The 12,651-nt window shown below is 50.2% G+C and overlaps 4 protein-coding genes across 4 annotated transcripts; all 4 read right to left on the bottom strand.

The window, feature by feature from the left end:
• Window positions 1–1,505: 1,505 nt before the first annotated feature.
• Window positions 1,506–3,000, bottom strand: M406DRAFT_66161 (uncharacterized protein; the record flags this gene model as incomplete). Its single annotated transcript, XM_040924970.1, has 3 exons — window positions 1,506–2,102; window positions 2,151–2,416; window positions 2,478–3,000. The coding sequence occupies 3 exons, from the start codon at window positions 2,998–3,000 to the stop codon at window positions 1,506–1,508; spliced, it is 1,386 nt and encodes a 461-aa protein (XP_040780648.1).
• Window positions 3,001–3,632: 632 nt separating this feature from the next.
• M406DRAFT_325181 (Aldo/keto reductase) lies at window positions 3,633–4,341 on the bottom strand (the record flags this gene model as incomplete). Its single annotated transcript, XM_040919954.1, has 3 exons — window positions 3,633–3,954; window positions 4,048–4,233; window positions 4,295–4,341. The coding sequence occupies 3 exons, from the start codon at window positions 4,339–4,341 to the stop codon at window positions 3,633–3,635; spliced, it is 555 nt and encodes a 184-aa protein (XP_040780649.1).
• A 1,883-nt stretch (window positions 4,342–6,224) lies between these two features.
• On the bottom strand, window positions 6,225–6,452 carry M406DRAFT_235180 (bola-like protein; the record flags this gene model as incomplete). Its single annotated transcript, XM_040916012.1, has 1 exon — window positions 6,225–6,452. A coding segment is annotated over one exon (228 nt), but the record flags the coding sequence as incomplete, so codon positions are not given.
• A 3,892-nt stretch (window positions 6,453–10,344) lies between these two features.
• Window positions 10,345–11,715, bottom strand: M406DRAFT_335527 (FAD/NAD(P)-binding domain-containing protein; the record flags this gene model as incomplete). Its single annotated transcript, XM_040921050.1, has 2 exons — window positions 10,345–11,372; window positions 11,436–11,715. 2 exons carry the CDS (start codon window positions 11,713–11,715, stop codon window positions 10,345–10,347), a joined length of 1,308 nt encoding a protein of 435 aa, XP_040780651.1.
• Window positions 11,716–12,651: the final 936 nt, after the last annotated feature.

The following is a 12,651-nucleotide window of genomic DNA, read 5'->3' on the forward strand; positions in this document are numbered from 1 at the left end:
TCACAAGAGCGAAAGGGAACGATATGCGGTGCAATATCTTTCTCCAAGACGTCTAATGCTGTTCGGTGCAGGTCTTGTACAAAATGCAGTCAAAAGTCCACGGTGGAAAGCCAACCAAGAGATAGCCATCAGTCCTTATATTGACCATACAGCCAAGTCTCCCATTTCCCTTCAACGTCGTCTATTGAGGGTGATCCTTATCAGCCAAGTCCCGTGTATGTGACAGTGGAGCCCAACAAAATACAGCAAGCCCATACCATCTGATGATCTGAGCAACTGCCTCCTCAGCTGCTTGATGCGCTGCGTATCACCCAAACCTCTTGCATGCCGATTCTTTTTCGAAACGGGGGGGAGCCGGCCAAGAATTGCTGGTAAGATCCCCTTTGCCAAGAATACTGTGTACATTGAGGCGGTCAAGCAGACGAAAAAGCGCCGTCGAGAATCTGTCAGAGGAACCAGTCCGGGAGCGTCCCGCGACAAGTGCCGAGAGCCAAGAGAGGGCTTTAAATGGGTCTATTGCCACCACATTAGTTGTACATATACGACCAGACGCCCCTTGATTTGTTCACTGGTCGCAGCTGGATTGAGAGGAGAAGCCTTGGCCGAATCTGCCAAGCGCGGTTGAGCCTCACGGGTGGGGACAGGGGCTCAGACTACCGACGTCGCCCGCTGCGCAGTTGAGCCGGCTGTGTTGACTTTTCATGAGGCGTTGTTGTTGATGGAAATAACCAAAAAATACTATACCGCACTGTTTGCCATGAGCTTATTATGGCTTAGAGCTTCGAGATGCTGCCACTGCGTCAGCGGATCGACCGACCGTGAGGGCCCGTCTCCCACATGCAGTGGATATTCTGCGATAATACTGTCGTCTTACCACAATCTAACACGGCTGCTAGCAGATCCACCTACTACAGCTACTATGGCTGGACTGCTTGGCGGCCATCTCGGGTGTCCCTCATAGGATAATTACACCAGACATGGTATGAGATCGGGCAGCACTGGGTGTCGCCGGATCCACACGCCCTGCGGGATACGACGTTGAGGCTAATAATGATCAGCGCGAAACGCCCAAAAAGAAAAGAAGAATAAATAAATAGAATAGGCCAAGAAACGGGTGGACGGAGTGTGGACGGGTAGTGATACGTACTCGTGGCTCTTGAAACTTTAATTCCAATCAACACATATACCGGGTCCTGCGATCGTTTCATAGGCTAAACGCGGCAGGCGAAAGAAGCCTGTGGGCTCCCTGTCTGGTGACAAACCAGTCCAGAACCCTGAACTGTTGGGTATTTCCACTTAAGGCATCCCGCGACGACATCCTGGTCTGACGTACCCACGTTGCCATCTTGGCGTCGATCCTGGTGTGGCCAGATCCGACTGTTATCACGAGCGTATCACGGTGCCTCTATTTTGGGTCAGAACGAATGATGATGATGAATCTGGCGTCGAATTGCAAGGCATCATGCACACAATATGATGTGAGTCATGAAGTAATACAACAGCTGTTAATCCTGAGGCGCTGTTTCTTGGCTCTCCCCACCCATCATCAACCGTCGAAGCAGTAACACTTCATGTTTGGTTACAAAGACATCGGGGACAGATAAGCCCAGAGGTGAATCCGAAGCAGCCGTAGCGCCGTCGAGCTGATCGACCAGATCTCGGACCTTGGCACCCTTCCACTTGCCCTCATTCGTTGTCCAGAAGACACGCTTGATACCTGCCGAGTGCATGTACGAAACACAGCGGTAGCACGGACGAGACTCGGCCACAACGCGATTATTCTCGCTCTCATTAGACCCACGGGGCGCTTCAACAAATCCCGATACCTTGCAAGTGAGTTCGTCGTGGAGAGATCTTGATGATGAAGACTGTTCGGATGAGACGCTGAGTGACTCTGAGACGTCGACCTCAGTGGGACCCTCTTTCAGACGCCGTGAAGCACGGAATTTCTTGGAATGCTGGCAAGAGTCTTGCTTGGCGAGCCTCACGACGTACAGGTCTGCCCCGACAAGCTTGGGGTGCTTCATGCGATCCTTGACTGCTGCAGAGGACGTTGCAGCCTGTCTATGTGGAACAAGGAGGTGCTCGTTCCGTGCCTGTGTCTGTTAGAAGAATGAAGAATGTTCTCGGCGATGAAGTGTGTAGCTCACCTTGCGTTGGCCAAATTTGTTCTTGTGACGACTCGCGCCCAACTCCACCGTGTCCTTGGCCGCGCGGCCCAAGATTGCCTGCTTGTTATTCGAAGCCAGCTTGGCTTTCGCCGACTTTTTACGCGACTTGTACTCCTTTTTCTGATTAGAATGATACCCACGCGGTTGTTTGTTGTAGGAATGCTCCTCCTTGTAAACCTCCTCCTCTTCGTGATGGGCTTGATTCTGATGATGATGACCCTTCACCTTGAACTTCTGACGAGAGGCTGTCGCATCGATATGCAAGGGGTTCAAAACACCACTCGTCGGTCTGAACCTCGCTGGTACGTTGTTGTTGCTGCTGGGCCTCCGCGCCGCGGACAGTCTCGAGGCAGACGGCGCGGACGTAGGTGGCGAGAGCCTGGTTGCGTGAGGCACGGTTTCGTTTAGAACCACCCGATAATTTGAATTGGGGTTTAATGCGACACAGGCTACTGGCAGCCAGCGCAGAGGATGAGGCCAGGGCAGAGTTGATAGCCATCATCTCTGAGTGCATGGACAAATGGGCATTGGTATGATGGCCGCTGCCACAGTTCCCAGAGAGGGCTTCGACGGGTTTGAACGTACTACTGTTGCCCAGCTGCTGTTGCTTCTTGGGCTTCAGCTTAGTACCCTCATCAGCGGAAGAGAAGGCGCCCTTGGGCAGGATACCGGTCTTCAGAGCACTGCCGCCGTCAAAGCCAGGGCGGTAGTCGTTGAAACCTTGGCCAACGACCTTGCCACCCTTGACGACGACGCAGCCATGGCGATAGTGGAGCGGCGAGAGACGGGCCTGCTCAATACACAGGTTGAGGTAAGAGTCAGCCTTCATTGTTGCTTATATGCGCTTTGATAAATGGAGTGACTTGTGTGTGTTGGTTTGATGGAATGGATCGACAAATGTAGGTTCGTGCAGGGCTGCAGGCGAGCTTTGTAGATATTCAGAGTGCTGATGCGCAAGTCTGGGACTTTCTGGTCTTGTGTGAGGATGGGTCTGGCAGTACTTTCTTCCGGCGATGTTGATGTTGATTGTGATGTTGTTTGACGAGCGAGGGCTTCAACGGGAAAAGTCGACGGAGACCTTTGGTGATTTGCATCGTACTTGCTCAACACGGCCTTTGTCGCCGATGACTCCAATACTCCAACCCCACCATCCCCAGCAGAGCAGAGACCCCAAAACTTTGCAGGGTTAGGACCTGTAAGCACCCGTCGCACCCTGTGGCACCCTGAACCTTCGATATCTTTCTCAGTAAGCCAATCCAATCGCACGAGGAGCCAGCTACTTCAGCTACCCAAATCGAGGCCATATCATTTGTCCATCTCTGTATCTTTTGCTTATACTACTGTATCGTTTGCTTAGACTAATTGAACGCGCCCTAATCTTGGTCTTCATCTTGCACGATATATACATGCTATTGGGGGAAGAAAAAGAAAGAAAGAAAAACCAGGAGCCCTGTACTGCCCTCAGCCGAATCGCAGCGGTTCTACTTTCGGCTTGTTCTTCACCACCCCTTCAATCCTGTCCATGACCTCTGCCGTCAACTTGGCCTTCACCTCCAGCGCCCCCAGATTCTCTCGCACCTGCTCGGGGCGAGATGCTCCCAAGAGCGGTGCAGATACCTGTGGATTCATCAAGATCCGAGCCAAAGACAGCTGGGCTAAGGTGCAGCCAAGCTCTTCAGCAATGGGTTTGAGACCTGCGACGACGGCGAGCCGGCTTATCCACGTCTCGTCTCCAAACGTCTTAGACAGATGCTTTGCCACCACCCCACTGCTCTCAGCCATCCTGTACGATGAAAACAACTATTTAGCATGGCATGAACCCACCCATCAACCCAAGACAGGACACGAGACTTTGGCTGGGGATCGTCTGGCATACCTGCTCCCAGCCGGTGGCTTCGTCACATCATTATATTTGCCCGTCAGGATGCCTATCTTCAGTGGCGCAAAGGTTGTCAGGCCGGTCCCGTGCGCCGTATATAGCCATCTGAACTCGCGCTCCACCTTCTCCCGCTCGAGGAGGTTGTACTGCGGCTGCTCGACCGCAGGCCCGATCAGACCCAACCTGTCGGCGACCCTCCAACATCAAATCTACGTGGTCTGCTGAGCATATCATGACCTGCAACAGGCAGCGTTGCAGCCGCGGGCTTAGGGCGGTTTTCGTAGAACGCATGGTTGTGACAAAGTTCCTTAAATTAGGCCTCAAGCCACTGAAAATGAATGAAGTATGATTGCTTATAGCCCAAGCTGTGCTGATCTCTGCTGTACCATCAATGTCTGCTGCTGAAATGGACTCCCAGCCACAAGGGCCTCTCTCCAATGCCTGACAACATCCAAAATATGCCCACCTATTCCTATTGTGTGATTGTGGCTCGAATGATCTGGCATTCGAAGTGGACTCTGTGCAGTGACAAGGCAATACTTACAACTTGATCTGCTCCAGATGCACTCAAGGTTCTCCCTGCTGTGGAGGAAAGAGAGAAAGATCTAGGCTTGCTAGAGCTTCCTGAATATCACACTGATGTAGATGCTTTGACATGTCTTGCAAAGGACATTTGCTATTCAACTACCTATCTCTCAATTATGAACTTATCTCTTGTTCGATATGTCTCTGTGTTCACTGCATAAAATGATCAAACTAGAAAGGGGGAGGGGTCCATGATTGCAAACGATGGTCTGAGTTTATTAGAATCTTCAACCGTGTGAATGTTCAAGTTAGTAAAGTGAACGCTATTGTTTGAGAGTCTGTAGGCCAGTCATTGAAGTCGTGTCAAATCAACAAACTTGTCGTACCCCTTCGATCCCATGTCAACTTGTACTGAAAAAACTCTGAGGGAGAACGCGTCTTCAAGACTGCTTCAGTAGACATGCCCAGTCCATAATGCAACACGAAACACCCCAGGTCTCCAAAACACACCGACCAACTTCCATCTTTTCGTCAAGTTTGCTGAACAGATTTCAAGATGTGTCGCTGGGTATGTTTCATCCTTGACTGCGGTGTAAGTCATCCCCATGCCGTGTAGCATCTATACCACATTATGAAGCCTCCTGCTGGCGGTTCTTTCACCTTGTCAAGGGGCATCCCATACTGACTTGTGTTCTCTCTCGCTCTCTTCCCCTAGCATAAACTCACTCCTATGGGGCCCTCCATTGATGACAGAGGATGTCTCAAGGCTGCAAACTCTGGACGACAATGCTGGCTGCTACGAGACTTCCCACCCCCTATCAAAGAGAGATGGCCGCAGGGTGGAAAGTGCTGGCGCTGTGAGGGAAAAGAAGCAAAACAGTCTGGAGAGGATCATCCAATCGATGAGACACCAAGCCTGGTGAAGAATGATGGAGAGAGCGGCTCACACTCTTCCTCCTCTCCAAGCGAGTCCCAAGGCTAGCACAGAGCGATCAGACTGCGAAGGCAGTTGGGAAGGGCAGGGTAACAGCCAGGACAATGGACGCACGGCTGGATTACATGGACTCGTTTGGCTTGAATTGGGACAGCAAGGCGTTCTCATTCGTATTGGCTTTTTGACGCGTCGTGATCGCCCCTTCGTTGCAGTATCAGGAACATGGACATTTACAACTAAATCTGACAAGATGGCATGGACATGGCAGAGGACAGGATCAAGGCGACGATGGACATACTTCATTCAGAGCCACTGGATGATTTCCTTCACGCGATATCCTGCTGTAGAGCCCTCAATGAGCACTCCAAGTCCAGTTCCGCCTCTAGCTTAGATCCTGCTATATGCATATGGAGAGCTTCTATGGTGCTGCCATTGAGGTACTCATTATGCCGCGGAGATATGCCTATGTCCCCAAACCAGACTACATTGCTGCACATCATGGCGGCAGGCCTTTGTGTGAATGCTTGTAGAGAGGCAATTGGGGAGTTGTTGATGCTGAGATGTCGAAACATCGTTGCCACCATTGCTGAGGGGTTGTATAGACCGCCTCCACACGAACAGTATTATTCAGGTGTTCACAACTTTGGAACTTGTGCAAGATCTTGTTTGTTCCCTTGCCAGGCTGGTGATCATATTCATGTGACCAGCCTCATGATGGCACCCTCGTCTTGAGCTGACATCCATGCCACCCCTTCATCAGGTCCCCCAGCACTGCATTCACCATCCTCTGCTGCTTCAGCATGTTTGCGCCGCGGAACTTCTCTGAGCTGATCTCAATTCCATACATCGACCCGCACCCGCCTGATATGTCCTGCACCACCAGCTCGACAGGGCTAAACTCGGCCACCAGGCGGTCCCAGATCACAGACTCTGCCTCGTCAAGGAAGTCTGGCTTCTCGGGGGTTGTAGAGGAGGGCGCCGATTCTGACTCGGCGGAAGAGGCGGCTGGTTTGTGGAAGGCAGTCGCTGGGTGGAATCTTCGTGCTGCTGGGGACGGTATTGAGACAGTCGTTCTATTTCGGAGGGGTGGGTATTGCCAGGCTGCTGCTGAGGTCGCTATGGACAGGGCTCGTCCTCTTTTAGCTGGGTCGATTGACAGGGCTCGTTTGGCGACGCGAGTCGGCGCAGCAACGGCGGCGCGGCTGCCTCGGAGTAGGCTGGCGCACCCCTGACAGAGCATTTTGAGTGTGGGAGGAGAGGGTTGCAGCTGAATTCTCGTCGGCAGGGAGAGCTTTGGGGAGTGAGTAAAGGAAGCTGTAGATTGCCCTAGTAAGTAGTCCTTGAACCGAGGTCGATGTCAGTTGTGGTTTTCTATCCATGTCACTCCATTGGTCAATCTTGGTGGGTCTGGCTTACTTAGTCAGCAGTATGCTCTTGTAGCCGCAGTACGCGGTACTTCCCATGAATGATTAGACATTTGTTGCCATCCATAATTTCAAGTATTGCACCATTACTCGTGGGCACTAGCCCTCCTGGCCCACTACCTCCGTTCCTCCGGTAGTGGGTGCCAAAAATCGTGCGCGGCCAAAAATAGTGCGCATTTTCAAGGAACTTTTTTAGTATGGCGCTGCCACCCAAATTGAGTGCTTAAGCCAATGTTTGCTCATTAATTTATTCTGTGGCCTTTCACACACGAACGCAGAGGGGTCTGAATGCCTCAGTCGAATGAACTTTTCGAACCTTTTCATTCAGCTAGACCTTTTAAGTACCAATACACCCATTTCTATAGGCAATATACATCCAAGGGCCAGTAGATGCGAAACTCGGCGAAAAGCTCTGAGACGAGATGCTCTGAATGCCTTTGATGTCCTTTTCACAAACATGAGAAAGATCTCCGGCCTGATTGACCATCCTCTCCGGCCTGAACAATCCCTATTGAAAAGCACTGCTGGGAACAGGTGGTAAGGAGGATATATCCTCATCGCTATACCAGTCCTCAGCATTGTGCAATGCTGTTTTGAGATTAGTAATAGCATGCAATAAGGCTATATCAACATCTCGAAGAGGGCGTTCAAGGCCTGGCTCTAGACCAGATATCTCAATACTGCTCGAAACAGAGATAAAGCTCTCAGCGCTATCATCGCCATTATCGCTATCATTGCTATTATTGCTGTTATTGCCAGCATCGCCAGCATTAGCATTAATGAACTGCTGTATATCCTGGGGGATCAGTTGCTCTGGAGGCGTTCGTCGCTCTTCTTGGGTTGCTAGCTGGTCCTCAGGGCAATAGATCGCTAGCCAGTCTCTGAAAAGAATCGATTGCCCTTGGTGTTGCTGCCCAGCTGCCTTCCATGCGGTATGCTGCTCTTTTCGTATTGTCTTCTTTCTCTGTGCCTCATCTTTCCTCATCTTGGCCTCTTCACGCTTGCTAATGCGCTCTATCCGCCGTATCTCAGCTTAACGATCTTTTTCTTCTTCGAGGAGGCTCTGCTATCGTATATTGTGAACTGCAATGCTGTCTATCATCTGGCCCTCTGGCCGGATCTGTTTCTTCGTCTTTTTATCTCGATAATGCCTCAGCCTTATATTACAATCTCGTCCATCCTCTGCTAGTTTGTTCTTGAATACAACTGATTCAGCAGCTATTGTGCTCAATGTATTCAAGCTTTTGCGAGTGCCTGAAGATAGCAGCTCGGAGTAGTAGTTCAGAAGCCTGGCAGCTGTACGTAGGCCTTGAGCATTGGTTTCTTTCGAGAGGGAGAGGAGAAGATGAGGATGTTTAGCATGTTTCGTTTTCTTCTGTTTGTTGAACAGGTTGAAGAGAACGAGATTACGATCGATTAGCCAAAGGCCTGTTCTTGTAAAGCTGCTGAGGATATGCCTCGTTATAAATGCATAATCGATTATAAGCTGGGCAAACAAAATCAGTAATTGAACTAGAATAAGGGAAGAGATATACTTGTAAGGCATTATTAACAAAATCGTTTCTTGTGAAGCTAAGGTTGCTCTTACGGATCTTCTTCGTAAGGATTTGACGATATTTAGCTTTCAGCTACTGAAAAACGCCTACATTTATTAGCTGCAAAAGGTGTATAGAATAAGGAGGCAGGAAGATCATGATGATATTGAAACGAAAGCAATAATCCAAGATATCAATGCTGTAATGCTCTGAAAAGCTATCGATAATCAAGCTGCAATAAATCCTCTGGTATTGAGCATGTTGATCAGAAGCTATTGCCTCAGGATCTGCTTCCTGGCGCCAGTTAAACTTTATCATGCTATCAATACCAAATTATTCTTTCAGAGTATATTCCAGCCTTTTCAGATCTGCGTGATAAGCAAACGAATGTCGATTGAAATGCTGTATCCAGTCCAGCATAATCTGAGCATTCGAAAAGCTTGTATCGGACTGGTTGAAGCGGATATGCTCGTCAAGCTTGCCCATAGCCCAGCTTGGATGGGGCTACTGCTTGAAGATACAGTAGGGAGGAATAGCATCGCCAGCAGCGCTGCTACAGCTGATGAGAGTTATTGATTCTCTATTGTTGAAGTTGTATATCTTCTTTCTAGCCTTCCGCTCTGTAGCTATAATGATGCATCGAATACAGCCAGATAGAACGCCGATGCGATTGCCACATTCATCAGCATTCCAGATGCCTGAGAGTCTCAGGCTGTATGAAGCAACAGTAGCTTTATATCTCTCGAAAAAGCTCTTCAGATTGTCCATTGCAATCTCGAAACCTTGTTGGGATGCTTCTACAGGCTTGATATATACATCGTCGAGCTCTGGATGCCTTATTAGCCATCGCTGTACGAAATGAGGGCTAACTAGCCTTACTTGATGCATTGCATGCATGCTGTTAGCAGCATTAATAAGCATATCCTTGAGAGAAGGAAAGCAACCAACATCAAGCCTCATCACATATCTGACGAGGGCTTCATCTTCCCAGGGCTCAAGGGCTGGTGGACGGCCTCGAGGTTTCGTTGAGTAGGCAGGAAGGCCTTTCTGATGCAATGCTGCAACGTGCTTTCTCAGCTCTGATTCGCTATATGGTATACTCTTAGCAAAAGATCGTAGAGAGGTTCTTAAGAGCTTGAGAGGCTTCGGGTTTTCTCGTGGGCCTTGTGGTGGGCGATTGCGCCCTCGACGCGTCTGCTACGCATTGAGGGCGATCTTGAATGCCTCGTAGGCGGCATCTTCTTGGGCCTGAATGGCTACGAAACTGCTGGCAGCTTCTGCGCACGATGGAAAAGAGTCAGATTCGGCCCTGGGGGAGGAAAAGGAAGCCATCGCGATGGTTGTTGAGGAAAAAAGGACGAGGGAGGGTGTGTGTGTGTGTGGTCGGGATCAAGGGATCGAAATGCGCACTATTTTTGGCTGCGCACGATTTTTGGCACCCACTACCGGAGGAACGGAGGTAGTGGGCCAGGAGGGCTAGTGCCCACGAGTAATCTTGTTAATTTATCTGGTTTGAAGTACTTGTCGCCATTAACTCGCCCAAGGCCCAACTTTCCTATATTTCCCTCAAATGTTACGTTGTTAGGACAGGGCCTGTTCAGAATGAGCTGTTCAAACATCGCTAAGCGCTCATTCGTGCCAAAGATTCCATGAACACTATTTTATTTCCATTGCATGCTGAACTGAAATGACAAGAAAAGTAATATTCTGGGTATGTATTCGTTAGAAGTATAAGGAGATACAATGTAAAGTGCTGGTCAAGTGATAAGTAATTTTGAGGTTGTACAATGACGTTTTCTTTGACGTCCGGCCGGTCGATCGGTCGATCATGCAATTCATGCGGCAACTTCCGCAGTTTGCATCTCTGAGGTCTTCTCTATCGTTCCAGCTCCTTCGGAATAACTGTTTGCCCTTTCAGCCATGTCGTAGTCCCAGTTCTGAAGTGGTTCTCGTTCAAGAAATCCAGGGCATTGCCCTTCCTGACCATTGGTATCATGAGCAGATCGAGCAGTTTGTTGTCACCCCCGATATACTTGGTGACATACTGATCCACAAACTTCCACACTGGGTTGTTCCACGCGACAACTCTTGTGTAGAGCCCCGAGATTTCGACCATATCCGATGCATCCTTCTTCCTTATCTCCTGGTACTCCTTGAAGACGGCGTTCAGCGCCTCTGTGCTGGGTTCCGGGTTCTTCTGTAGTAGACGACGAAGTCCGTTCGTGAGTATGGCAGCGGATTGCCAGCCACTGTTCAAGCCAAGCCCGACATTAGGTGTCATCTTGTGCACCGTGTCGCCAACCAACACGAGCCGATCACCGTACCACTTCTCAGCCGTGCCCTCCTCGAGCCCGGAGCAGAACGACCACTGGGCTTGACCCCACAGGTCCTTGAACTGGACAGTATCCGTGACAAAGTACTCAGCCACCTCTTCCACGAGCTTTTTCTTCTCTTCATCTGAATATCGCACACTTTCTCTTGTGTCTGCTGGCAAGCGATCATACACAAGAAACATCACCATGTCCTTGCCCGGGATCAACTGGACGCTCATCTTGTCCCCATGCATCTCGTAAAGATGCCCCTCTTCGATACCTTTGGTCCACGTTGACCAGCCAAACAGGCCTCGGTATGATGTTGTAAATGGCTTCGCAAGCTTCGGGTCTGATAGCTCATTCGCAAGATGTCTCCTCACTGAACTGTTGACGCCGTCCGCGCCCACGACGACGGAGCCTTCGTGAACACTTCCATCCTTGCAGGTCACGCGAACGCCCTCTGATGTTGTCTCGATCTTGTCCAAAGCTTTGCCACCCAAAATTCGTGCTTCGCGGTCTGGCAATTCGTCGTACAGGAACTTTAGAAACTCGGGCCGGTGGAAGCACATCCAGTCGTGTCCGAGCCTTTTGCCTGTGTGTAAGCGAGGCCATACTGTCAATATGTGTTCACCCCCGGTGATAACTGACCTGAGACCAATAGTTTCCATCATATTACTTTTTCCAATCACCGACCCATCTTTTCTGACATTGGTCTTCAGCTTGATATGACAGTCCAAAGCCTGTGCCCCTTCCAACAAGCCCAACTGGTCGAGAATGCGGGCGTTGTGCGGCCACATCGCCATGGACGCTCCGTCGGGAATGCAGATCTCCTCATTCCGTTCCAAGACAACATAGTCAATTCCAGCTTTGGCAAAGCAGTGGGCAATTCCGAGGCCTGCCAGGCCGCCGCCTATAACGATGACTTTGAAGCCCATAATGGTCTGTAAGTTTTGGAACGTCGGGTGAAGGTCGGAAGTGAATGTGCAATAGCAGCAGTCCTACGTTGACGTCCTTGGCGGTTCTTTTTACAGAAATCGACAACGGCCTTAAACTACGCCATGCGTTTTAACGAATGCGATTCTACCCACAACCCTCCCCTGAATAGTACGTAGCGCTCCCCTGGCCACTCGTAAGAATCTCCTGAAAGACCCATCCCTTGTGGAGCGGACGATGTCACATCAGAAAAGGCCTGGACGGCTCAAGTGGATCAATGCCCCCTGGGAACGTTGAGACTCAAGATGTAGAGCAAATGATCGCCAAGCAACTCGTCCATGTGGCAATGCAAAGCCGTTGCAGCAAGATAACGTGCTGCCAAACAGCCTCTCAATCCACTTGTATAGCATTATCTCGTGATCACTGCTGTCATTCTACGGAGAATCAACTCCCAACTGACCGGCTCTTATTACTATCCTCAACTCTGGAACCCGTCCCTATCTGCTTTCTTCCTCCATGCAGGATGTTTCACTGTGCCGAGGTACTGCTACACAAGTACTCGCGGATTTATGAAGAACCCGAACGTTGCTACAATAACACCTAGAGAGCATGGCCTACACGTGGTTGGCAACCCATGCGGAGATTATAGTCTGGATGGCCCACCTTTGTCCGGAGTCTAGAAGCCCATTATGGGCAGATTTATCGCCCTGGCCCTATCAGGTTCCGCATCAAAGATGCGGAGCCCTGTTATGGGCACAGGGGCCCCAAATCAAGTGTCACAAGGGGTCCAGAATGGCAACACTACCACCAGGGTTCAAGACACAGGTCCGAGGTACTATAGTCCAGACTGTCGGACCATAGTTGACCCCCTCGAATGCCCTGACTTTGGAGCCCCGAAGCGGAAATTTTGCTCCTGTCAAAAGTGGGTGTCGACGGCG

The sequence above is a fragment of the Cryphonectria parasitica genome, assembly GCF_011745365.1.
Source record: "Cryphonectria parasitica EP155 unplaced genomic scaffold M406scaffold_1, whole genome shotgun sequence".
NCBI lineage: Eukaryota > Fungi > Ascomycota > Sordariomycetes > Diaporthales > Cryphonectriaceae > Cryphonectria > Cryphonectria parasitica.